Raw genomic sequence first — 26,063 nt, 5'->3', positions numbered from 1 at the left:
GAGCCCCCGTGATGAGCCCCAAGTCGGGCTCTGCACTGAGCACAGTCTGCCTGAGATTTTCCTTCTCTCTCTGCCCTTCCTGCTGGTGTTTTTTTTTTTTGTTTGTTTTGTTTTCTCTCTCTCTCTTTCTCTCAAAATAAATAAATACATCTTAAAAAAAAAACAGGTTATTAGGGGGTGGATTCCAGGATCCAAGCCCCATATTCCTGTCCCAAAGCCTGGCAGAGAACAGCAAGCCTGCCTGCCTGCCTTCTAGAAAGCATGGGGCTCTGTTAGTGAGGGTATCGCGCTATCAGGATGGAGCAAAGATGACACAATCCTTTTTTGCTGGGAATCATGTAAATCTCCTGGGTTCTCATGAGACTACAGAAGAAGGCAGACTCCTAATAAGGGGCTGAATTTCCCACCCCTAGACAGGACGGAAGCTTGCCAATTCCATTTATTTTGATTTTTTTTTCCAGCTTGATTAAACTTGTCCAATAGAAGAAAAGATACCTGCTCCAAGACGTTTATTATGAAATTCCGGCTGTTTTTAGTGGCAAGGAACTTAGAAATAACCTGAAGTTGCATGTTTGGTTCAATCATCCACGCTATGGAATAATGTGCAACAATTAAAAGAAAGAGTATCAGGGCGCCTGGCTGGCTCGGTACAGCACATGACTCTTGATCTCAGGGTCATGAGTTCAAGCCCCACAGTGGGAATAGAGATTAGTATAAAAAAAGAGAGGGGGAGAGAGAGAGAAAGTGTATCTCAGCCTGGGTCCCCCCAAAAACATTCTAAAGTGTTCTACCACTTTTATGGACATGGCTCTCCCAGGTAGGCTGGAAGCAGGTGGTGGATGAGAAAGGAGACAGAGAAGGATGACAAATCTGACCCAAGGCTCTGTCACCGAGCTCAGGAACTCAGTCACACCACTCAGCAACACGCTGGCCATCCCTACCTTGACTTTTTCCAGAGACTGTATATGCACTACTGCTTCTCTGGGAAGTCCACCTCAGGGGAGGGAGGAAGAACTTACCCTGGGGCTCCCAGATATCCCTGGGGGTGTCACCATGGCAGGTAGCTGGAAGCTGGGTGGGGCCCAAGGACCTCCCACCTGGGCTGCCTCCCAGAGGCCTTGGGCAGGAGTGGGCAGCAGGCGCTGTCTGCTCGGGGCCGAAGGGAGTCAAGTCGGAGCTGGCTGCTGTGGCGGCGGCCGGACGGACGGAGCCTCTTGTCAAGGGTCAAATGAGACCCAGAAGACCTAAGCCAGCGAGTAAGAGCTGTGTGATCTAGTAATGACGCCTGGCGCTGGCACAGGTGTGAGAAAGCAGCTGACGGGAGTATAAAAGCTGACTATCTCTGTGGAGTCTTGACTTTTTTTTTTTTAAGATTTTATTTTTATTTATTTGAAAGAGAGAGAGAGAGCAAATGAGCGAGAGACAGAGAGAAAACGAGGAGGGGGAGGGAAGGGGAGGGAAGGGGAAGAGGGAGAAGCAGACTCCCCGCTGAGCAGAGTGTCCAGTGAGGAGGCTCGATCCCAGGACTCCAGGGTCATGACCTGAGCCAAAGGCAGAGGCTTAACCCACTGAGCCACCCAGGCTCCCCTGAAAGACTATTCTTTTTTTTTTTTTGGAAGACTATTCTTGAGAATATAAACAATAATGATCTCTGGCTAGTTTTATCTTTTTCTTCCTTTTAGATCTATAAATGTTATATGTTTGGTAGTGATCATGGTAATAGAAAATTTAAGCCAATTTTGTTTTAAAACACTGACATAGGGGTCGCCTGGGTGGCTTAGTGGGTTAAGCCGCTGCCTTCGGCTCATGTCATGATCTCGGGATCCTGGGATCGAGTCCCGCATCGGGCTCTCTGCTCAGCGGGGAGCCTGCTTCCTCCTCTCTCTCTCTCTCTGCCTGCCTCTCTGCCTACTTGTGATCTCTGTCTGTCAAATAAATAAATAAAATCTTTAAAAAAAAAAAAACACTGACATAGGAAACGCATTTTGACATTTTAGATATTTGAGCTATTCGAGGCTTAACATGTAAATGACTGATAACTACCACAAACTGAAATGACAGGATCACTCTTCCATTCATGGGCTATTAACAAATTCTCCAGAACAGCTCCTACAAACCAGGCACCACGCCAGGTACTGGGGAAAGAGGAGGACAAAACAATTACAAATTGTGTGTCGTGTTACAAAGGACAAAACTAAACCAAACCAAAAACAAAAAAACATGGTATTTTCCCTAGGCTATCTCTTCCATTTCAAAGGAAATAAATTTTAGTAGGATTAACATTTTTTTAAAGCATTTATATACTTCATTTTATGTTTTAGGATTTTAGGTTAATTACAACAAAAACATTCGATTAAACGGCACATTAAAAACTACTTTAAAATGTACATAAGAATTTAAAAATATTAGTCATAAAAAGTATAAAAATGAATAAGAATCCAGATCAGGAGGCCAATAAGAATATATATATATGTTGTTGTTATTTTAGGATTTAATGTGGTTCTGAGCTTCCCAGCAGCCAAATGAAAAGGGAGAAATATTTACATCGTTCTTGCTGTCAGAAAGCAATAGATGAACCAATTTTGGGGAGAAAAACTAAGCTTCTCCCAGCACTTCCCTGCAAAAGCAATTCCTCATATGGATAACACTGACAGTGACATTAGTAACTGTCATTTTCCCTGTGAAACAACTGGAGAAAAACTCTCTGCTACTCTCTAAGCTCTGAGAGCACAAGGGCCATGTGTTTTGTCCGTGTCCAGCATAGCACCTGGCCCCAAAGAGGCACTCACATATTTGTGGCAATGAGGAACAACAGAACAGGATTTCACCCTGAGGTGTAGCTACCCAGACATCTATCCCTAACACATGTCTTGTTCAGGGTGTTAGAAAACATACTGGATTTTGGTCTGCAGAAGCAGAATGGCTGTGTACCCCATACCCTGAAAAGGCCAGTGGGCCATTATGAGTGCTATTCCTTGGACTTTCAATTTGGCATCATTTTCTAAGCTTGTATTAGGGTTCTCCAGAGAAAGAGAACCAATGGGATAGGGATACACACAGACAAAGACACACACACACAGGGCCTGTCATAAGGAACTGGTTTATGTGATCATGAAGGTTGACAATGAACTGCAGGGTAAGTGGGTACACTGGAGCCCGAGGAGAGCTGATGTTGTAGTTTTGGTCTGAGTCTGGAGGCCTGAGAACCAGGAGAACTGATGTAGTTTTAGCCCAAAGGCTTCAGGTTTGAAACCCAGGAAAAGCCAGTTTCAGCTTGAGTCTGAAAGAGGAAAAGGCCAATGTACCTACCAGTCTGAAGGTAGTGAGGCAGGAAGCATTCTAGCTTACTTTGCCCGAAGGTCAGCCTTTTTGTTCTGTTCAGACCTTCAACTGATTGGATGAGGCTCACCCACATTTAGGAGGGCCACCTCCCTTACTCAGTCTACCAGTTGAAATGTTATGTTATGTTATGTTTTGTTATTTGTTTTAAAGGAGGCTCCACACCCAATATGGAGCTTGAACTCAATATCTTAAGAGTCGCATGCTTTTCCACCTGAGCCGGCAAGACACCCTTAACTGTCAATCTTACCCAAAACATCCTCACAGAACACCCAGAATAACATGTGGGCAAATAACTGGACATCCCTTGGCTCAGTCAAGTTGACACAGACAATTAACCATCACAAAGCTTTACCATTAATATATAGCGAAACCAACTGTGATTCACCAGGCCTGCCAAATAGCATGAAGTCTATAAATGCATTTACTGGAGAGGAGATCTATTTTACAGCAAAACCAATGAAGATGACTATGCCAAAAAAGGAAAGGGAAAACAGAGACAGTAACAGACTGAACTAAAAGGCAACTTGAGACCTAATGATAAAGCAAGTAGGAGGAGGAAGAAATTTTTAGAATCCCAAAAGTCGGAGGCTGAAGCTACTGTTGTGGAAAGTGGGAACAGATGGAGATGCTAAATGGAAAAGGGTAATGTCCAAAATACACAAATTAATAGGGACTTGACCAGCCATTGGGACTCAGGACTTCTTAAAGGAAGACCCACGGTTGTTAAGGTAGGATGAATAGGACGGCTGAAGCCCAAGTTTTCCACGACAAATGTCCTTCAGCCTGGAGGTCAAGCCTAAGTCTTGCTTTCAATGAGGAAAGTGTGGGAGGAACTAGTCAATCAGAGGGGTTTGATCTGAGGACAGGGAGTAGATTCAGGCAGATTCAGCTTTGCTGTAGGTTAATTCACATGCCCAGGCACAGCACTGGACACCAAGTGCTGTACAGCTGACTTCTCTGCCCCGGACCGTGCTCTTGCTCACAGATGCTCCCAGACCTTCCCATCTCAGACAGAACCCAATGTCCCTGCCTGCTCCTTCAATGTCTTTGAGCTACCCTCGTACACTCTTCTTCCTCCCACCATCAAATCTCTAGGTCTTTTATATGCTGCCTCCATTCTTTTTCTACCTCCCTTGCTAAGTTTTTAGCTTCTCAAACAATACTTTTACCATGACATTTTTTTTTTCTTTTGAGTAAACTTTTTCTTTTGAGTAAACCCAACATGGGGCTTGAACTTATGACCCTGAGATAAAAAGTTGCATGTTCCACCAACTGAGCCAGCTAGGCACTCTTAACCAATGATGGCTTCTTTTTTTTTTTTCTTTTAAAAGATTTTATTTATTTATTTGAGAAAGAGAGAGAGAGAGCGAGCAAGTGTGAGAATGAGCACAAGAACAGGGTGAGGGACAAAGGGAGAACCAGTCTCCCCACTGAGCAAGGAGCCCGAGGTGGGGCTCGATCCCAGGACCCTGAGACCATGACCTGAGCAGAAGGCAGATGCTTAAGCAACTGAACCATGCAGGCGCCCAGCCCTACTAACAATTTCTTGATTGACTTCTTAATCACTGGACCCAGAGGCTCCGGCTCAGCCCTCACCTTTTTAAATTTTTAAATGGTGCTGAAGCAATTGACACCGATGTTGTCATTCCTTCCCTTGGGTCCCAGGACCCAGCACTACCCTGGTTCTTGGTCCAGCCCACTGTCTCTCCTTCCTGGCTCTTCCTCTTCCTGGCTGTTCAACACATACACATTTTAAGACATTTTTAAAAGATTCTGTTCTCAATCCTCAGCATTTTCACCTTTCTATTCTCTCTTGCTCAGAAAATGCTCACTCCTAGAGCTTCCTGCTGTCTCCTCCAAAGCAGTGAAAACGTCCAACTCCCTCCACTCTGCCCTGAATCTGTCTCTCCAGCTCATCTTACAATTTTAACTGCCTTCTGGCCATTTCTCCTCAACTATATACCAGACCCCCAGATTCACAGTTCTAAAATCTGGTCTTCCTGTCTTCCCTAAGATTGTCTACAGGATCCCCATCTTCTCCACCCCCAACGTACAAGTGGTCACTTTGACTTACAACGTTCTCCCCTGGAAGGTCTGTTGGATTTAACTTTTTCCCCCATTTTAACTTCCAATTCCACCTTAGCTCAGTCCTCTTTCATCTCACTGCTCAAATACTGCACTTGATTTTAGCTGATCTTTTTGTCCCTTCTCTATTCTTTCCAACCCACCATCCCCTATGCTGGCAGAGGATTCTCTGTGTACCCCTTGTATTCCTGCACCGTCTGAGGTCTCTGAGCACAGGCATTTACAACAGATTTAAGAATCTTTATATAAGGAGACACTCCAAGGTAGTAAACCTAAAGAGATCTCTCCTTCCTAAGGTAGTCCAGGGTAGTAAAGATAAAGACCTGCCTTTCCTTCCCAGAGATTTGTTTACCTTCTTGACTAAAGATAAGGACTCCCTCCCAAGAAGTAGGAGCAGGTCACCAGCAACTCCAGGTAAGATGGGAGCCTGAGCTTGCTGTTCCTTGCCCCAAAACGCCCGCATTTCCTGTGCAGGCACGAGCAGGCCCTTGCGTGCTGCCGGCGGCACTTGGGGAAATCAACCAGGCTAACTTGTTAATGTGTAAGAAGGGTACAATCTCAGACCCTCTACAATTACTGACTTAATACAACACCACCAAATCATTTTTGAAAGATCTGCTTTGGCCATGCTACTTCCTTGCCTGAAATCTTTCTTCAACGGCTTCCTATTACAGGATGAAATTCAAAGTCCTACTTGTCGTTCAAGTGCCAAAGCACCCACCCAAAGAACGTCCATGGCCACCTGTGAGGAAGTGTGAGCCAAACCACTGATTTCTCCATGTATGTTGCCTTAACTCCTTCCAGGTGCTCTGGTGGGAAATCAGCCTGTCCTTCACTCTGGCCATAACCAACCGAGCTTTGGCCCCGGGCTGCAGCCCCAGGAACCACATTCTGGTTGGATGCCAGGGAGCTGAAATGCCTTTGGGAATGCTTGGTGGAAGCCCTGTCCAACGGGGGGCACTAGAGGCCTTTGATGGTGGCCAACACATCCCAATGTCTCCTCCCTTTTGAGAAGTTTAAAGGAATAAGAAGAGGCAGCTCAGGTTCTAGTGTGAACAAGAGAGTCGTAGTTCCAGTTCTCTGGGAGGCTTTCTTTCCCAATCTTTGCCTATGCCACATTTTACCGGTACTCTTGCAGTAAACTCCCAGCCAAAGGTACTGTGCGCACACATTTTTCTTGCCGGTTTTAACCTTCATTCAAGTGCCCTCCTCACCAATCTCTATGATATGTGTACAAAGACGCTGGCTGAAGCATGATGTGTAAACAGCAAAATAAAAACATACCTATTAATACAAGCTAGCTAAGTTATCATATTTCATCAATTATAAGATATATACCAATTTCACAGATATAAAATATCATTGCTCTAATATGTGAAAAAAATGTGCTGTTTAGAATTAAAAAATGAAAGGTATGGTGCATTCATATGGTGGGCTCTTCTGCAGCTGGGAGAGGTAAAATAGGGCTGTGGGAGGGACACTGCCTTCAGAACGGGAGTGGGAGGAGACAGGAGCAATGACTCCACGTGTGGGCTTAAACCTCAAGGTGTCACAAATATGTGATGTTACCTGTAGCAGCCTGTGCTTGAAAAGCAGACTTAATTTTCTTAAACTAGGTGGGCATATGGGTATATGTTTTTGTATCATGATACATGATACATTATGTCTAAAATATACTACATTTTCTTTAAGAGGGCCAGCCACCCTGTTCTACTACCCCTATTCTTTGGGAGACCATGTGTCCAAGGACACCTTAAAAAATCAACTCTGTAAATGAAGGAGCTGAAGGACTGTTCACTCTCTCTTATTTCCACATGTAAACTTTCAGGAAAGAAAGAATTTCACATTTCAGCAACATCTGGTATGTGCACATATCCAACCCATCAACATTCAGAGATCTAAATGTTTATCAAACCCTTTTTGTTTTCTCCTTCTTTCTCCATACTCCAGACTTCGGCTTTCAATCAACCACAGGTCTGCCTAGATCCAAGCAAGGTCAAATTTGCAAAACAGCTATTTTGGCTAAGTTGTTAAAAAACAACAACAACAACAACAACAACAACAAAACCTTTAGGGGCTCAGTCACTTAAGTGACCTCCTCTGCCCCAGGTCATGATCTCAGGGTCCTGGGGTCCGGGGCTCCCTGCTCAGCGGGAAGCCTGCTTCTCCCTCTCCCTCTGCTGCTCCCCCTGCTTGTGCTCTCTTTCTGTCAAATAAATACAATCTTAAAAAAAGAAACCCTTTAAAAAACGTGTGTGCATGGAGGAGGGAGACATTTCAACAGAATTCCCTTAAATACTAACCTCCTGGTTACTTATAAAATGGATTGAATTTTTAGGGACCCGGTTTCCCAAACCCGGCATGTTACAAAGAGCGCAAGCTTTGGAGCCAGACTCTACTGAAAGTCACCTAACTTTGCATGGCGTGTTCTCTCCTCGGGAAAACAGGGACCGTAAGTAGATTACAGGGTGTTGTAAAGATCGGAAATAGTGAACACCGCGCTGTGCCTGGTGGTCATTACCCAAACATGGTGATTACTCTCAGGGCACGCGGGATGTTTCGTTTTGGTACGGGTCCTCGCACTTTGCGCAGTGCGCCTCCTCATCCCTCTCTGCTCCCTCTCGGGCACTCAAAACCGCTCACGATCTCAGTTAGTTTCCGTGCAACATTTACGTGCAGGTCAGGTAAGCCAAGGCCTTTGGGCTGCTTACAATCAAACTAACATAACACGGTACAGAAATAACCATTTTCAAATGGTTTTTTGGTTTTTTAATCCGGCAGAGGAGCTGGGACCCCAGGAAGGCACGCGCTCTTTCTACTGAGAGGGGCAGCCCTGCGGCCTCCAGGCACCTCCCGGTCTCCGCAGACCGACGGTCGGCTGCAGGGCGCAAGGCGGCCCACCCGTCCGGGTCCTTTTCCGGGAACACCCGGCGACCAGGAAGGGTCGGGTCCCGAGAGCGGCGGCGGCGCCCGCACTTACCAGGGCGAAATGCACCAGGGCGTCGTAGCAGAGCCAGGCGAGCACCCCGCGGTCCGCCCGCCCCCGGCCGCGGCCCAGGCGCAGGCCCAGCGCGCAACCCGCGAGCAGCAGCGCGGCGCACAGCAGCAGCGAGGGGCCCGCCGCGGTCCCCAGCTCCCAGCCCGCGCCCATGCTGCCGGCGGCCGGCGGAGCCTGGGAACCGGAGCCCGCGGGGGAAGCGCCGGGACGGGGCGGGGCAACTCCGCGCCGGCGAGCGGGGGGAGGCGCTTCCTTTCCCGCCTCCTCTCCTGGCCGGCCCTTGGAGCCTGGAGGTTTTCGGGAGAGTGGGGATGTTGCTCACGAACCCGCCAAACTGCCTGGACCAGACCTGCTCCCCGACTAAGCCCAAAAGCCTGGCAGTAGCCGCACCTTCTGATGGGCTCTTTCAGCAAGATTCAAAACCTTAAGCAACAAAGCGAAGTCCAAATGGTAGAAATTTTGCCAATAGACCGGGAAGAATTTTAGGAACAAAAGGTCCTAATGAGGCCCTTGCGAGTGTTGAAGGAAAGTGAGGGCCAAGGGCATTTTCACGCACCAGCAGGCTTTTTAAAACCCTGGTGGCTTACTCTGACCCTATTTCTTTCTTTACGTTTAAAAAAAAAATCTTGAGGGGGTTATGCTGAGATAAGCCAGTCACAAAAGGAGAAATAAAGGTTATGATTTCATTTATATGTGGTATCTAAAGTAGCCATATTCCTAGAAATAGAAAATAGAATGGAAGATATCAGGGGCTCGGGGAGGGTAAAAAGAGGAGTTGTTTAATGGCTTATAGAGTTTCAATTTTGCAAGATGAAAAAGTTATGGAGTATGATTGCACAACAATGTGAATATTACTTAACACTACCAAACTATACACTTAAAATATGGTTAAGATGGCAAATTTTGTTATGTGTTTCTTACGACAATTTAAAAATATACTTTCTGGCATTGAGCACAATTTCAAGACTTTCTCCCCTGGCTACTCCCTATATAATATTTTATATAGCATTTAACACCAGATAAATTATATTATTTACGCATTTATCGCTAGTCTCTTGCCACTGGAGTATAAGTTCCACATGGCCAGGGACTGTGTTTGGCTTCTTGGCTGCTCCATCCTTGTCATCTGTTACAAAGTTTGGCATATACTAGTTGCTCAATTAAGTAAGTGTTGACTGAAAAAGTGAGTATATCCAATCTTGCCACCTACACTTTGGATTCTCTCCTGTAACTTAGAAAAATGTTCATCACTCTTCTCATGTAGAGTTAACATCTTTCTCAATGGGATTTCCCCCACGAATTTCCCTGTATCACCCTTTAGTGGCTCTGCCCTCCCCTTTGGAGCAAAATAAAAACCTGATTAGATTTAATGTCTCCATGTTGTGTCCCTGCTCCTCAGTCCTTCCTACTCTAGTTTCCTCCCTTGTCTCAGTGATACACACTATGGTGACTGGTGACATCTATGTGACACTATGGTGACTGGTGACTAACCCAAAGGACATTTCCTGTCCTCACTTTACTTCTCAACAGCATCACAGGACCCTGGAATCTCTTTTTTCTATTTTCTGAGGAAACACACAGCACTTACTTTTTACTTCCCTATCTATACCTTCTGTTCCCAATGAAAGCTCATCCTCCACCATATGCCCATTCAATGTTGGAATTCCACAATGCTGTCCTAAGCCCTGTTCTCACTCCAAATGCTGGACACAGGCAGTTTCATGATCACCCCCTGCATTAATAACCACCAAAACAGGCAGAGAATTCAAATCTCTAGCCCAGCTCTCTCCTCCAAGCCCCAGAGCAATATTTGCTACTGCCCTACTTGGCTGTCATTTAGATGTCTTAACACAACCCAACCTGAACTCATCACCTTCTATTCCTTATGTCTGAGTCTTTCGCCATGTTCCTATCTTGTGCTACTTCCACTCATCAGTGACTGCAACCCAGAAACCTGTAAATCATCTTCAGTACTTCCCTCTCCTCAAACTCCAGATCTAAGGCATCGCCAACTCCTATTTTAGCTGCCAAGTACCTCTTGATCCCATCCACTTCATGGACCAAGCTGTTCACCCTGTCTTGCTTCAGTGCTTCACACTCACTAATGTAACCTCTAGACATCACTAACCTCAAGTACATTTCCTATCCTTACCTTATCAGTCAATGATCGTTACTACACATGATTCTTCTGTCATCATTCTTGTGGAATGATAACGATAATGAGTAATGATGATTGCCCATTGCTCTCAGACTGACTTACCAGCTGTGGGACCTGGCCCCTACCAACCTCTTTAGACCCTCCCATGTCCCTAGTAATCCTGCTTCCCATCATTATTTTTGCTCTAGTTATATATTTTTTCAAAGATTTGTTTTTATTTATTTAACAGAGAGAGCACAAGCAGAGGGAGCAGCATGCAGAAGAGACGAGCCTGACCCAGGGCTCGTTCTCAGGACCCCGGGATTATGACCCAAGCCAAAGGCAGACACTTAACTGAGCCACCCAGGTGCCCCTGTACTTGCTTTCTTTCACACCCTTTAACTTACCATGGTGCTTCCTACATGACATGGAAAGGATCCATATAAACAGAATCTGATCTTATTATGAGGAATCTGGGCTGAAATCAGAAATATGGCATTTATAAATTCTTATATTTAGGTTTGAAAGTGTAAATGCTAACTACTGAGTAAAAGACAGCTGATGACAAGGGGAGCTGAGACTCTTATTTGATCACTTCTAATTATGATGAAGCTGGTATTATAATGGAAAAACTCTCCTCCACATTAATAGAATTAAGTGTCCAGATAATGGAATGTTCCTATTCCATTTTACTGAGAAACTGGTCCCATCACATTATTCTTGGGGTCTTTGGAATGCATGTGACAGGAAACAGTTCCAGGAACGACTTTATACATAGCTGGCTGAAATGCACGGGGTGTTCAGGTTGAAGAAGGCAACTGATAAATGCAGATCTGCCTCTTCTGGGAACGAGGAATAACAAACTTTATTTATAAATACGGTCATTTAAGAGCAGTACCTTTTGTTCAGTATTAAGAAGAGTTGGTAACAGCTAAAAAGCTATTCCGCAAAGTAGAATAGGGTCTCATAAGAGCATTTCATCATTGCTTCTCAAACTCTCCCAACTCCTGCAGTAATGTTTCCATAAAACAGCCTTCCTCAACAATCTGATTTTATCTTTAAAATGTCACAGAAAAGGTGTCCTTTACTCTGTAACACTTAGACTTGTATAACCATAAAACTGCTCTACTTATCATCAAGTAAATCTGCTGTCCCATGAAGATGTGTTTATCTTGTGGATTTGCACGTTACTTGGCACAAGTCCCCATTTATCTCCGGGTACCAGTTTGACAACAGAGACTGACTCAAGAAGGTGGATGGCAATTTTGTTAGGGTAAGGAAGAGGGATGTTGGAGAGGTTCCCTGCGAGAACACGTTCTTTATAGCACGACTCATAGTTCCACTGCTTGTGATCATTTTCAATAAACTTGTAGGTTTCCTGATGGGTCCAGTCTCTCACAGGGCTTCAAAGAAGAGCTTTTCAGACTATGCTGTAATTTTCTGGCCCCACCCCAGCTTTCCCAGAGAACTTAAATATCTCACGTAAAAATGTCTGAAAAACACCGCTACAGGGCAGTGTTGTGAAAATTGTGGGCAATTAACACATTTGCTTGTTTCACACACTTTCTTTTTTTTCTTGCCATGGGATAAATTCAAGAAAGTTAGTAGTTCCTCCATATTCCCATTTCTATCCTAAGTCCTTTGCAGTAGATGGGGCTCAGTACTACGAGGAGTTCCTATAGGTGGGTGATAGGGCTGGCTCTGATTTCTCCTAAAATGGAGAATGAAGAAAAGGCACATTGCTGTCTCCTCTCTTTTTAGCTGATGCGTCTGAGCAAAGTCGGGACTGTTTACACAACAAAAAGGCGTGTCTTAGGCAGTGGTTTGCACCCAGGCAAATTTGGCTACCAAGGGATGGACATTTGGCAATGCCGGAGACAATTTTGGTTGTCACGGCGACTGGGGAATACAGAGGTACTACTTAGTGGGCACAGCCTAAAGATGCTGCTAAACATCCTACAATGCAAAGGACAGCCCCCCACAACAAAGAATGAGCCAGCCTAAAATGTTGCTATTGTGGGGTTTGAGAAACCCTGATTAAGGTCAAAGTTAGTTGAGGAGTTTCAGGGACAAATAAGGCGGTTAAAGGAGGTGAACAGGCTACATTCTCAAACCCTTTTCCCAAACACTTTCTCTTAATATAATACTGAGACCCAGCTATACACAGGACAGATGGATACAGGTCTACCTCTATATGGTACTTTTGGTACTACTTTTTAGCTTTATGCACACCATAAAGCATCCCTTTAAAACTTCAGACAAATGGAGGCACCTGGGTGGCTCAGTGGGTTAAAGCCTCTGCCTTCGGCTCAGGTCATGATCCCAGGGTCTTGGGATCGAGCCTCCGCATGGGGCTCTCTGCTCAGCCAGGAGCCTGCTTCCTCCTCTCTGCCTGCCTCTCTGCCTACTTGTGATCTCTGTCAAATAAATGAATAAAATCTTTAAAAAACAAAAAACAAAAAAAACTTCAGACAAAAGAATGGTGGGTTATACAGAACACTCCTTGGGTTATACGCCTTAAGACTTACAGCTTAATGTACAGAAATTATACTCCCTTTCTCCAAATAGATTTAATTGAAATCCCCTGGTGCAACTAGGGTTACAACCATCACTGTTAAGACAACTGACATTCATAAGTTTTCACTTGTAATAATTAAATAATCCTCTAAAAAGGACAACTCTTCTGAAGGAAATCATGGCAAGATGACATAGAAGAACTATCACATTTATTTACTTATACGCACTGACCTTCAAAAATAAATTGAAGTGGCATCATACTAAAGTAAAAATATCTGTATATTCAAAAGTTCAGTTGTTCTTTTGTCATTTAATTAATCCAAGATTTCATTTAGAGCCACAACCTCTATCTCACAGGTTAAAACTTCCAAGTTTACTTCAATTCCTATCTTCCACAGTTACTTGTTCTCAAGGATTAGACAGGTCATAAAGTTTGATTTTGTTGTTTGGTTCATGAAAATTGTAATCACACCATTTTCTCAAACGGCCTAAGTCATGGTATTTAAACCTGAGGTGCTCAGGGAGAAGGCCACGTGACGAGGACGACAGCGGGGACTGGAGGGATGCCACTACAAGCTGAGGAACGCCCAGCACTGCCCGGCACCCCAGAAGCTGGAAAGAGACAAAGAAGGGTCCTCCCCAGAGCCTCCAGAGAGGGTCCCAGCCTGCACCTGATTTCCGACTTCTGGCCTCCAGAACTGGACAACAGTAAGTTCCTCCTGTTTGAAGCCACCTGGCTTGTGGTACTGTTAGAGCAAGTCAGGAAATAATCAAGATTTGGGCACTTCTTATTTTTCACAAAATACTCTGAAATCTAGCACTGTTATTGTCCTGGTTTGTTATAATGGAAGAGAGAAATTAAAATACGACGGAAGAGTAATGCATGACTTGCCTCCCATTGTGGTTGTTTGAAAAATAGTTCCAAATTTCAATCTAACCATGCAGAAAACAAAACTACAAAACTAAGAAACTCTTAGAAATAAGTTCTTCAATGTTTTATCATATTTGATAGCAGCTTTTTTTATTGGTTACAAAACCTAAGCCCATATACAAAATTAGGAACACATTTAGATGCCTCTTTTGAAAGAACGTTTTAGTTTTTTTTAACTGAGTTTAAAAAAAATAAAAACAATGCAATTTTTCAACACTGTTCTGAAAACTTAAAAGTGCAGCAATATACTTAGTTTCCTTTGTCTACGAAATGGTGCAATTCCAATTCCAAACTGATAAGGTCACAACAAATTGAATCAAGCAAATGCATACGTATGTCTGCACTACTTGATGCTAATGTCTTATGTTAGTTCGCGCTTAAAACACAAGAGGAAATAGGAATCGGCACAGTAGAGGCCCAATTTAATCTCAATGTGTGCAAAATTTAAAAGGTAACTGTCAGTAAGTAGGAGGGAGAGTCCAGAAGAAACTAAACTGGAAGGGGTACAATTCACAATATTGAGAAGATTTGGACTTTAAGGGTTTCACCGAAGTTTGTGACCTTAATTAGCTTTGACTTTGTTATTCCTACTTTTAGTGAACACCACATAGTTTCAAAAATTTCGACTACAGTGTCTGAACAGGATGCAGTTACCATATGAAGCTTTAACTCAAAATTTGGATAAAGAAAAAAGGCACAATGAACTTCAACTCAATTTTATGTGCACAAGAGTTGAAAAATCTGAGCCACCTTAAAGAGAAATTGATTCTAAAATTTATAAAACCTATAAATAATCAGAGGCCAAACCACTATATTAAAACAGATTCTCTAGCAAGTAAAAATCTTGCAGTTTAAACATACGCTTGTATCCATTTTAGATACAAGACAAAACTCGCTCTTTAAAGTGGCTCCACCTTGGCAGATACATATATTTGTAATGAATGCACACCTGCTATGTGTTGTTTATCAGTGAAAACACCCCAGCTGATTCACGAAGCTCTGATGGCATCTGTCTCATCTTCATCACAGTAAATACACCCCCCATCGGATACTAAATTAGTTTAGATTTTTCTATCCCTTCACATCAATGCATTGGGAAATTATACCCAGTAAACAATAGCAACAAAACCATTTCTGTGACAGCACAAATTATTCAGTTTAAAAATTTTCAAATTCATATTCTTTCATTAATAACTGGGTCAGACAATTTACCGAAAGCAAGGACTTTACATAGTAATACCAAATTTTGCAGAATTGCTTAAAGATCACTGCAAATCAGGTTTATGTCAAATAACTGCAGATTATTTCTCTACACAGATCCTTGTCTGTATCTTTTAATATGTAAATATGCTTTTAGAGTAGGATCTGAATTAACTTTCCCAATACTCAAAGAATGAAGTTTTATAACACTTCTAAATAGTTGCTGGTTTGTTGCCAACCACATTATCAAAAGCACTGGTTACTAAGTAAAAAATATTTTAAGACTAAATTACAGTAAACATGAAAGCTCCACAGTTTAAACCCAATATAAATCAACCATATCCAATTATCAATTTAAAACAAAAAATATTAACTCCTGAAAGCTGAAAGCAAGATTTTTTTTTTTTTTTAAACATCACCAATTGGTACTTCAGACCTTTGTTTTTTGTTGTTGTTTTATATTTGTTTTTTTCTTTATAGTCAGGGACTCTTGCTTTCAACTTAAACAGAAGTTCAAGTCCGTAACAGGTTGCAGCTCAGGTAAAATACCATGCACAGCATTTGATTACTTCAAAACAGCAGGAACACACAGGCTGAAGTGAGTGGTCAAAGAGGGCTTGCTGTTCTCAAAAATTAGGTATAATGGCGAAAGCATTACCATCCATAGCTAAAGTTCTTCCTCCAACCCTGGCTTCTGAGGCAGATAATAAACACATCAATTACTGGTAGATGAAGCACAGTTTTTTTTTAAAACTTATCTGTTTAATCAATAACCAAGTTTCTTTTTTTAAGTTACTTTTTTGTTTGTCAGTTCCACCAATGAAAATCATTTGGCTTGTACTTTAAAATCTATTCTTCCACATAAAGAATATGAAAATATGTTTGTGGAGGACAATGATGGAGGCTCAGATCAGACTGCACCTCTTTAAAGTCTTCCAACGTGTATATGCATCATACCAAAGTGTCTTGATCCACAGCGCACCATTTTCCAAAGGAATATCAAGTGGGCAGCTGACATGCCACCACTATGGAATATTCTAAACTGGAGACTGCAGTTGTCAGCATGTGGCACCAGGGAACAGGGAAAAATAGGGTAGTTGAGATTGTTAAGGAGAATTCTAAAACAGTTTAGGAAATCATGCATATGCATTTACAGTCCATGTGATAGTAACTTTTGGCAACTGCAAAGTGACTGAGACATGGCTTGCTTTAGAAGCATCAAAACGAAGAGGCATGTGTGTTTGGAGCCTTTTGTTGTTGTTCTTCTTCTTGTCATTTGGTAGCCATCTGGTGGTGCTTCGTATTGAATTGGGAAAGATGCTGCACTCAACTGAACTTAAAAATTAAATTCTTTTGTTTGAAGGTTGGCTGTTGGGTCAAAATTGTAAGTACCTCCTTGTGTTGCTTCAGGAATGAGGCTAGGATCTTCATCAATCTATAAAAAACAAAAAGTCCTTATTATGTTAAGATACTACATGTTACAGTATAAGCAGAACTTCTTATGAGAGTTCTATTCAAATGCTGTAAAATCATTCTGTATGTTTCAATCAATAGAAATATTTAAATCAATAATATTAAGAAATTTAACAATTTAGTTATTTAAAAGATTTTATTTATTTGACAGACAGAGGTCACAAGTAGGCAGAGAGGCAGGCAGAGAGAGAGAGAAAAAGGGGAAGCAGGCTCCCCACTGAGCAGGGAGCCCGATTCGGGGCTTGATCCCAGGATCCTGGGATCATGACCTGAGCCGAAGGTAGAGGCTTTAACCCACTGAGTCACCCAGGTGCCCCAACAATTTATTTTTTTTAAAGATTTATTTATTTTAGAGAGAGTGCAGGTGTGCCAGCTGTTGGGGAGGGGAGGGCAGAGGGAGAGAAAATCTCCAGCAGGACTCCCTGCTGACTTCTAAGCCCAAAGGGGGTCTCAATCTCATTACCTGAGCCAAAATCAAGAGTCCAAGAGCTGGACACTCAACCAACCAAGCTATCCAGATGCCCCAAGTAATTTAACAATTTAATTAAACTGAACATTTAAAAAGTGCTCCAATTTTTTTTAATCCCCTCCCCATCCCTAGTCCATTCTTAAGCTTCTTTACCTGTAGATTTATTTTACCTATCTGAACACACATAATTTCTATAATTACAGTTGACCCTTGAACAATACGGGGGCAAGGGGCACTAAGCCCTCCCCAATGCAAAGTCAAAAATCCAAGTATAACTTCTGACTCCCCAAAATTTAACTATGGAAAGCCTACTGTTGACTAGAAGCCTTACTGATAAACATAAACAGTTGATTAGCACATATTTTGTATATTATATGTATTATATGCTGTATTTTTAAAGGGATTTATTTTTTTAAAAGACTTTATTTATTTATTTGACAGACAGAGATCACAAGTAGGCAGAGAGGCAGGCAGAAGAGGGAGAGGAAAGCAGGCTCCCTGCTGAGCAGAGAGCCCGATTCGGGGCTTGATCCCAGGACCCTGAGATCATGACCTGAACTGAAGGCAGACGCTTAACCCACTGAGCCACCCAGGTGCCCCCTATATACTGTATTTTTATAATGAAGTATGCTAGAGAAAAGAAAATATTACTAAGAAAATTCTAAGAAGGAGAAAATATATTTTTTGGAAAGATTTTATTTATTTATTTGAGAGAGAGAAAGAGAGAGAGACCATGAGCGGGGGAGAGGAAGAGCGACAAGCAGACTCCCCACTTATGGGGAGGCCCACACGGGGCTCGATCCCAGGACCCTAAAATCATGACCTGAGGTGGTCAGATGCTTAAGTGACTGAGTCACCCAGTGCTCCACAAAATACATTTACAGTACTGTACTGTATTCATAAAAAACAAAAACCAGGGGCGCCTGGGTGGCTCAGTGGGTTAAAGCTCTGCCTTTGGCTCAGGTCATGATCCCAGTGTCCTGGAATCAAGCCCCACATCGGCCTCTCTGCTTAGCAGGGAGCCTGCTTCCTCCTCTCTCTCTCTCTCTGCCTGCCTCTCTGCCTCCTTGTGATCTCTGTCAAATAAAGAAATAAAATCTTAAAAAAAAAAAAAAAAAAAAAAAAACAAAAACCAAAAGAACAAAAACCAAAAACCAAAGAAAAACTACCTATAAGTGGACCTGTGAAGTTCAAACACTTGTTCAAGAGTCAACTGTACTATTTCTTCCCATTTAACAGATTACAAATGCAACAAGAAGTGTTTTTGGTTTTTGTTTTTTTTTAAAAGTAATCTTTATGGGGCTCAAACTTTCAACCCTGAGATCAAGAGTCTCATGATTTACTGACTGGGCCAGCCAGGTGCCCCTCAAAGACCTATTTTTGTATTTTTACCTTGTAATGATGTTTCAAACACAGTATTTTTTTTTTTTTTAAAGCTGACTGATGGGCTTCTGGGTGGCTCAGTCGGTTAAGCATCTACCTTTGGCTCAGGTCATGATCCTGGAGTCTTGGGATTGAGTGGGAGTCAGGCTCCCTGCTCAGTGGGGAGTCTGCTTCTCCTCTCTCCCTGGCCCTCCCGCCCTTTTGCACTCTCTCTGTCAAATAAATAAAATCTTAAAAAAAGAAAAACAAAAAAACCTCACTGATGGAAAACAATCATTACTTTTTAAAAATTTAGATTATTAAAAATAACTAGAGAATGCCACCTCAAGAATATCTGATAGAAATATAAACTTGTCATATTAATAATAAAAGGAAAATTCTTAGCAAACTTAGAGTATGTATAGGTTTTAATGTACATCCAGGCATAATGCATACTTACATCATCACCAGAGAAATACTGATCTATGATTTCAAATGCTAATTTATATATGTCTTCGTTTTCATGTTGCTGTAAAACTTCAATTTTCTCCAAGCCTGATAAAAACAAAAATATCTAATAATTAAGCAGACACAAATAAAAACTGTTCATTTTCACCACGGAAAATATGAAAGAACTCAGAACACCTTCCCACCACTCTCCAAAGATAACAGTTTTCTAAAAAACAGATAAAACTCTGAGCTTCTCTGGTTGGAGGACCTGTATTTCACTAATTTCTTCCTCTCTACAAACCCCTGAAGTACACTTGTATCTGAGGCAGAAGGTTTAAGAAAACACCTAAGCACTCCATCTGACAGACAAGAAAGCTATGGTCCAGAGATGTAAAGTGATTTACTGCTGGCTGCGTGGCAAGTTAGTGACAGACCTTGAACCAAGGCCTCCCCAGACTGTTTTAGTGGAAGCACACTATCTCATATAGTAATTTTTAACTTTCCCTTTGTTTTCCAAATGTTATTACTTTTATATAACAAGTTTTCAGAAACTTCATGATTGACTCATATAAACAGAAGACAAAGCTTTAAATTTTGAAGTAATTAAATAGGGTCCTTATCTCCTAAAACCATAATGAAACTGGGAAACAATTTTCCAGAACTGTAGAATGCTTTCATTTTTATTCTCAATATATTTACTCCATGCATCAGATGCATAAGTCTATAAATTTAAATCCTTAACAGTATTCTTCCTTGAGATGTCTTTTTAGCTAGGTTATTTTTAAATAGTTGCATTTTTTTCTTTACATAGTAATATAAAACCCAGAAAAATGGGACTATAAGTGACAAAGATAATGGATGTAAAGTTGTTTATATAATTATAAAATACTAAGTAAATGTGTATCCTAACTATAACTATACCTCCCATAGACCAAAACAACTATATATATGTATTTTTTAATTTTTAATTTTTATAAACATATATTTTTATCCCCAGGGGTACAGGTCTGTGAATCACCAGGTTTACACACTTCACAGCACTCACCCAAGCACAAAACAACGATATTGATAAAAAGCTGAAGAGTTACAATTCTGCAGTTTAAACTCTCTGGAGGTAAATTGTTCTGTATTAGACTACAATGCTAATTTCAAATTATCTCAAAATATCTTAAAACCAGAATGAACAGTGAATTAATAGTATGAAGATCTACTTCTATGACCATAGATTAAACTCCTTAACATCTCTAGGATAATTTCTTCTTGTTATTAAGAGAATACTTTCAGTCTGAATATTTTATGATGCTATTACGTTTGCTTTCTCTTAAAAAATAAAATGGGTAGTATAACTACACGTAATAACAAGATATAGAAAATAAAACATCACAACAGAATGAGTTAATTTAAGGTTTGGGCAATTTAGTACATAATGAACAGGTACCTTTAAAAATAAAACTTTAAAAAAATATATTTCATATATTTTTCATATATTACCAGAGAAATAATTAATATAGAATTTGAAATCAGTTTTCTCATTAAAATGTCGAAGTAACTTCTGTGGTAGTAAGTTCAGCATGCAGCTCTAGCAATCTAAGACTGAAATAAAATATCTAGATGACTCTGGAATCATTAGCCTTTGCCAACAATATAGAACAGCATTTCACAAAGTATGGTCCACAGAATCACATGATATTAAGTGTAACATGAAAGAAGTGTTTCAGTGTGGCGGACTCTAAGTTTAACAAAGCTTGTAAGTTTCTCTGCTATAGTGGTTCTCCAGCTTTGAATTTGCTCTCAGACACTATGGCTTCAAGAGGAGTGTTTATGTTACCTAAAAAGCAACATAAACCTCTAGGAAGGCACAGAATGCCCTTCACAACCAGTTTTTCCAAAGTATGGATTAACACTTGCTGGAAAATCTTCCTGGAATGCTAACATGGCAACAAAGGACAGCGACATATTTGATGATGGAACGGCAGTGTTTCCTGACAGTTTTCTTCCTAATTAGCTGTCTTTAAAGGAACTACTGTTTCAGCATTCCAGTGCTCAACTATTTTTCTTCAATCCGCTCTTACCTCCACATTCTTCTATGATTTCAGCTATTGTGCTTGCTTCATCACCAGCCATTATCAGAATGTTTTTCAGACCATCGAGGACCACCTGAACAACTTGAGAATCTTTCACAGATAGTAAATTACAGAATGGTGGTATTACATTCTGCTGTACAAGGTACTCAACCTAGGCAACAAAGGAAACATTTTTATTCATATAATTATCTTTTCCCCCAAAAGAACACAGCATAGGACTTATAAACAATCCGCAGCTCCTAAACATAAAAGAGCAGTATACTTTTCAGTATTAACAATCCTAACAGTTTCTCCATACTCACTTGATCTTTTCTGCCACTTATCGTTAGGTTGCTAATTGCCCAAGCAGCTTCTTTTTGTGTTCCAAAGTCCCCCTGAAGGTTAAAAAAGCAACGATTACACGAATTCTTTATTCGAAAAATCTTGGTTATAATATATTAATGTACATGATAAACTTATAATACCACTGACCTTAGCAAGCTGATGAATAATCATAGGAATTAATCCGGCATCTATTACAGCTTGAACTTGTTGCTGGTTGCCTGCTGTTATGTTGGAAAGGAACCACACTGCTTCCTATAATTGAACAAAATACAAGGTACGTTTGTTTGAAACATTATTTTTAATGCATTTATATTTTTATTTTAATGTAGTTTACATATACTATAACAAAATCTCTTGAGTTCCATTAGGGGGAATGTATCCAAAAAGCAAAGAGGTGACACATAATCTCTCATTTTAAACAAGTTATAAACCAAACTGCTACCCATAATATTTGGACCCCAATAACCTAGCATTTATCTATCCAATAAAACATATGCCTATAAAAGCCAGGCCAATTATTTTATTTTATTTTTAAAGATTTTATTTATTTATTTGACAGAGAGAGAGAGCGAGAGAGCGCGCACAAGTAGGCAGAGAAGCAGGCAGAGGGAGAGGGGTAAGCAAGCTCCCTGCTGAGCAGAGAGCCCGATGCGGGACTCAATTCCAGGACTCTGAGACCATGACCTGAGCAGAAGGCAGAGGCTTAACCCACTGAGCCACTCAGGCGCCCCACAGACCCCTATTTTAGGCAATGGTAATACGGCATTGAAAAAAACAAACAAAAACCCTAACTCATGCAGCTTACATTTTTTGGTGCTTAAGGTCCCTCTAAAAAGATAAGGACAGAAATAAATAAAAGACTCAATTTCCCAATAGTCTGTGAAAGCTTCTAGGAAAGGAGAATTGTTTTATTATAAAAATATTTACTTGGGAGACATATTTAGAAATTAAGTACCCGATTAGTCTGGAATGGGTCTATATAACAAATTTCATTATAACCTTAAAGAATTTGTAAGTCACAAACCAGCAGGTTCTATTTAAATTTCAGTGTCAAATGTTGTCTCTTCTTCTACAATTAAAAAAGTTCACTATAAATATTTTGCCATCCAATTGTGGTAAGATGTTAAGGACTGGTAAATCAGTGTTTAGAGTATATGGGATACTATTCTTACAAATTTCCCATATATTTGAAAAATTTCAAACTAAAATGCGGAGGGAATATGGGGCGCCTGGGTGGCTTAGGTGGTTAGGTGTCTGACTCCTGATTTGGGCTCAGGTCATGATTTCAGGGTCCTGGGATTGAGCCTCATGTTAGGCTCTGCACTCAGAGGGGAGTCTGGGATTCTCTCCCTCCCTTGGCCTCTCACGCCCCCGCTGCCACCACACCGCACTCACTCGTGTGTGCTCTCTCAAATAAACAAATCTTTTTTTAAAAATGCTGAGGGAATACAATAGAGTTTTATCTCAAGTGCAAATAACACAAATGCTCAAGTTGAAAAACTTCTGAGGAGACTAACTGGCTGCTGAGGCTGAGTAGGTAACTATATGAACCATTTTTCTTTCCCCCATGATACCTTCACTTAGAGCATATCGATCACAGGCCAGAACTTCTCTGCACCCACTTCTGTCCGGCTTCCTCACTTCTCAGCTCTGTTTCCAATTATGGAATACATTTTAGCTGTAAAAATCACCTATATTATTGAAATTTCTACAGTAAAAATAACTGGCTCAGAGTCTAAAAGACTCTGGCTTCTTTCCCTTCATTGGAACAAATGTATTCATAAAATACGCTTTTTGACAACATACTTAAGAATCCAACTGTCAAATTATAGTTGGGTAACTATATAAATATAGCTATGACACAGAAGAAATGATCAGTTATGATGGTTTGGGGGATGGTGGCATTTCAGGAAGATAAAACTACATCAGACTAAATGCAAATCAAAACCACAAGACATCATTTCACAGCTACTAGGGTGGCTATAATAATAATTTAAAAAAAGGAATTGGAACCCTCATACAGTGCTTGTGGAAACGTAAAATGGTACAGCCTCTATGGAAAACAATTTGGCAGTTCCTCAAAAAGCTAAACATAGAGTCACCATATGACTGGGCAGTTCTACTCCTAGATATATACCCAAGAGAACTGAAAGCAGGGACCCAAATAGACACTTGCTTGCCAGTGTTCATTGCAACATTATTCACAACAGCCAAAAGGTAGAAAAACTCCAAATGTCCATCAACAGATGAATGGATAAACAGAATGTGGTATATATATATGTACAGTGGAATATTTGTTCAGCTATAAAAAGAAACGAAGTTCTGATACATGCTCCAACATGGATGGACCTTAAAAAAATTATGCAATGTGAAATAAGGCAGACATAAAAGGAATTAAGTACTTAAGTATATATTTAGCAATTAACAATTAAGTTTGTATTTCAACTCTGAGATTTTAAAAAAGACTTTTTGATCCTTTAACTTAAGCACTGCCTCTTTTGGTCCAACCTAATTTCACAGGGAGATTAAATTATGATCTCTCTGTTTATAAAAGATACCAGCAATCCAATGAGAGATTTTGTATGTATTCTCGCTTAGTGGCTACTACTTTACTGACTCTTGCTACTGCCCAATCTATTTTAATAAAAACACTGGTTATTTTATCAGGGGAGCACTTACAACAAAATAACTGCAGGGGTGATTTGAAATAATTCTCATCTTAACTATAGTGGTATTGAAGACAATCATGATCAAACAAATATCAACAGAAAGCAAGGAACAGTTAAAAATGAAATATACAGAGAGAAAGAAATGGAACCAGTGAGGCAATTATATGTCTTACCTTATTTATCTTCTCTTTTGGATGTGATAAGAGATTTGGGAAGTGTGACAGGACATCGCAGTTGAGAACAACCTGGGTCTGCTCATCAGTACCAGTCACTATGTTGCCAACTGCTCTGAGTGCTGCTGTCTAGGTGGAGATAAAAAACACTATAAATTTATTTGTTTATGATGAAGTGGGTTCTTTATTTTTCACAATCCTGAGAAAATGTAAAAATGCAAGGGGTAAATGATTGGCCCTTAATGTATTCTTAGACAAAGTACTATGTAGAACTGAGAGGCAATTTTGAATTTTAAACAAGTCTTGTAAAAAATGGAAATGTACAGAAAAATTGTGTGAAAAACTGCTGAAAAGATTCAAATACTAAAAAGAAATGAAAATTTAAAAAGTAAAGTTTCATTTTAACAGCAGCTATTTTTAAAATTATTACTTAATTAGTACCACAGAAATAGTTTAATAAAGGCCTGTAATGGGCACATATTTCCATCTAGACAGTCACTTTGGCAGAAGTGGAATGAGTACCTCTATCAGGCACCCACCCCTAATTAAAGTGAGGAGAAATGAGAGATAAGGAAATGCAGTTAGGATGCTGTTGCAATTATTTGGTGGGGAAAAAAAAGAGTCTTGAACTAAATCAGTGGCTATAGATAGATAAGGGGCAGACAGATTTGAAAGCTATATAATAAGAATTAACAGGACTCTGTATGGCGGGGAAATGAAAGGAGGCATCAAGGTTTCAAGCTTGGACTATGTGGTCTACTGAAAGGGGATATAAAAAAGAGGAGCAAAGGGCGCCTGGGTGGCTCAGTGGGTTAAGCCGCTGCCTTCGGCTCAGGTCATGATCTCAGGGTCCTGGGATCGAGTCCCGCATCAGGCTCTCTGCTCGGCAGGGAGTCTGCTTCCTCCTCTCTCTCTCTCTGCCTGCCTCTCTGCCTACTTGTGATCTCTCTCTGTCAAATAAATAAATAAAATCTTTAAAAAAAAAAAAAAAAGAGGAGCAGGTTTGTAGGAGAAGATGATACATTTTAATTTTGTCAGGTTAAAATGGCAATGGAATGCTTGAAGGTAGTTCTTAGGGGAGCTAAGACCTCGAGCACAATTGGCTATTGTCATTCTGAAACACTGCAAAGAATCTGGGTGAGATAAAGATTTGGAAACCAACAAAATCAGGTTCAGTAAAACAGAGGAGAAATATGGAAGATATGTGCAGATCTTGTACATACCTTAAACAGAAATATGGAAGACAGAACTGGAGCCTGGTTGTTCAAGTTAACAGGTTATATAAAAAACACAATTCTATACAAGTAGGAAAAATAAGATACTTACTTGAACTTTCACTTCCTGGTGGCTCAGAAGGGGCACAAGAAATGGCACAACCCCTGAATCAATAACCATCTGTATCTGCTCATTACCTCCATCTGTCAGGTATGACAGAGCCCAAACAGTATCTACAAGAATCTAAAGAAAGTAAGAAAGAATTACCAGTTTAGGTATTTGTTTGAATGCTTAAAATACATTAACATACCTCAGAGGTGGTAACATAAAAAGTAATTACACTTTATTTTTTAGTTTGGTGGCAAAAGCATCTACTCAGCAGCAGAGAACTCTCTCAATGCCTACCTCAGACCATTCTCCACAAAAATGAGATAAGTCTGAGACAACGTCTACACTAACTTCTGCATTTATATATCAGACAGATGAATTGGAAAACAGGCAGAGGGGCGTCTGGGTGGGGTCACCTGGGCACCTGACTTGGATAACAATCTGCCCTCAGCTCAGGTCACAATCTCAGACCCCTGGGAGTGAGCCCCACATCAGGCTCCCTACTTAGTGGGGAGTCTGCTTCTCC

At 40.9% G+C, this 26,063-nt stretch overlaps 2 protein-coding genes across 2 annotated transcripts in view; both read right to left on the bottom strand.

Moving 5' to 3' along the window:
- Positions 1–8,661, bottom strand: part of EBPL (EBP like) — a 31,101-nt gene extending 22,440 nt beyond the window's left edge. The window contains exon 1 of the mRNA XM_059377467.1: positions 8,408–8,661. Coding sequence (XP_059233450.1) covers positions 8,408–8,578 — 171 coding nt within the window. The 5' untranslated portion in view covers positions 8,579–8,661. The remainder of the gene's footprint in view (positions 1–8,407) is intronic.
- Positions 8,662–14,059: 5,398 nt separating this feature from the next.
- Positions 14,060–26,063, bottom strand: part of KPNA3 (karyopherin subunit alpha 3) — a 102,433-nt gene continuing 90,429 nt past the window's right edge. Inside the window, exons 11-17 of the mRNA XM_059377740.1 lie at positions 25,541–25,672; positions 24,215–24,343; positions 21,520–21,624; positions 21,351–21,422; positions 21,037–21,199; positions 18,975–19,069; positions 14,060–16,645 (exon numbers count right to left, since the gene is read on the bottom strand). Of these exons, the coding sequence (XP_059233723.1) occupies positions 16,547–16,645; positions 18,975–19,069; positions 21,037–21,199; positions 21,351–21,422; positions 21,520–21,624; positions 24,215–24,343; positions 25,541–25,672 (795 nt within the window). The 3' untranslated portion in view covers positions 14,060–16,546. The remainder of the gene's footprint in view (positions 16,646–18,974; positions 19,070–21,036; positions 21,200–21,350; positions 21,423–21,519; positions 21,625–24,214; positions 24,344–25,540; positions 25,673–26,063) is intronic.

The sequence above is a fragment of the Mustela nigripes genome, chromosome 15 (assembly GCF_022355385.1).
Source record: "Mustela nigripes isolate SB6536 chromosome 15, MUSNIG.SB6536, whole genome shotgun sequence".
Lineage (NCBI taxonomy): Eukaryota > Metazoa > Chordata > Mammalia > Carnivora > Mustelidae > Mustela > Mustela nigripes.
Note: the sequence above shows the minus strand (reverse complement) of the source record. Positions and strands in the feature narration are given on the sequence as shown.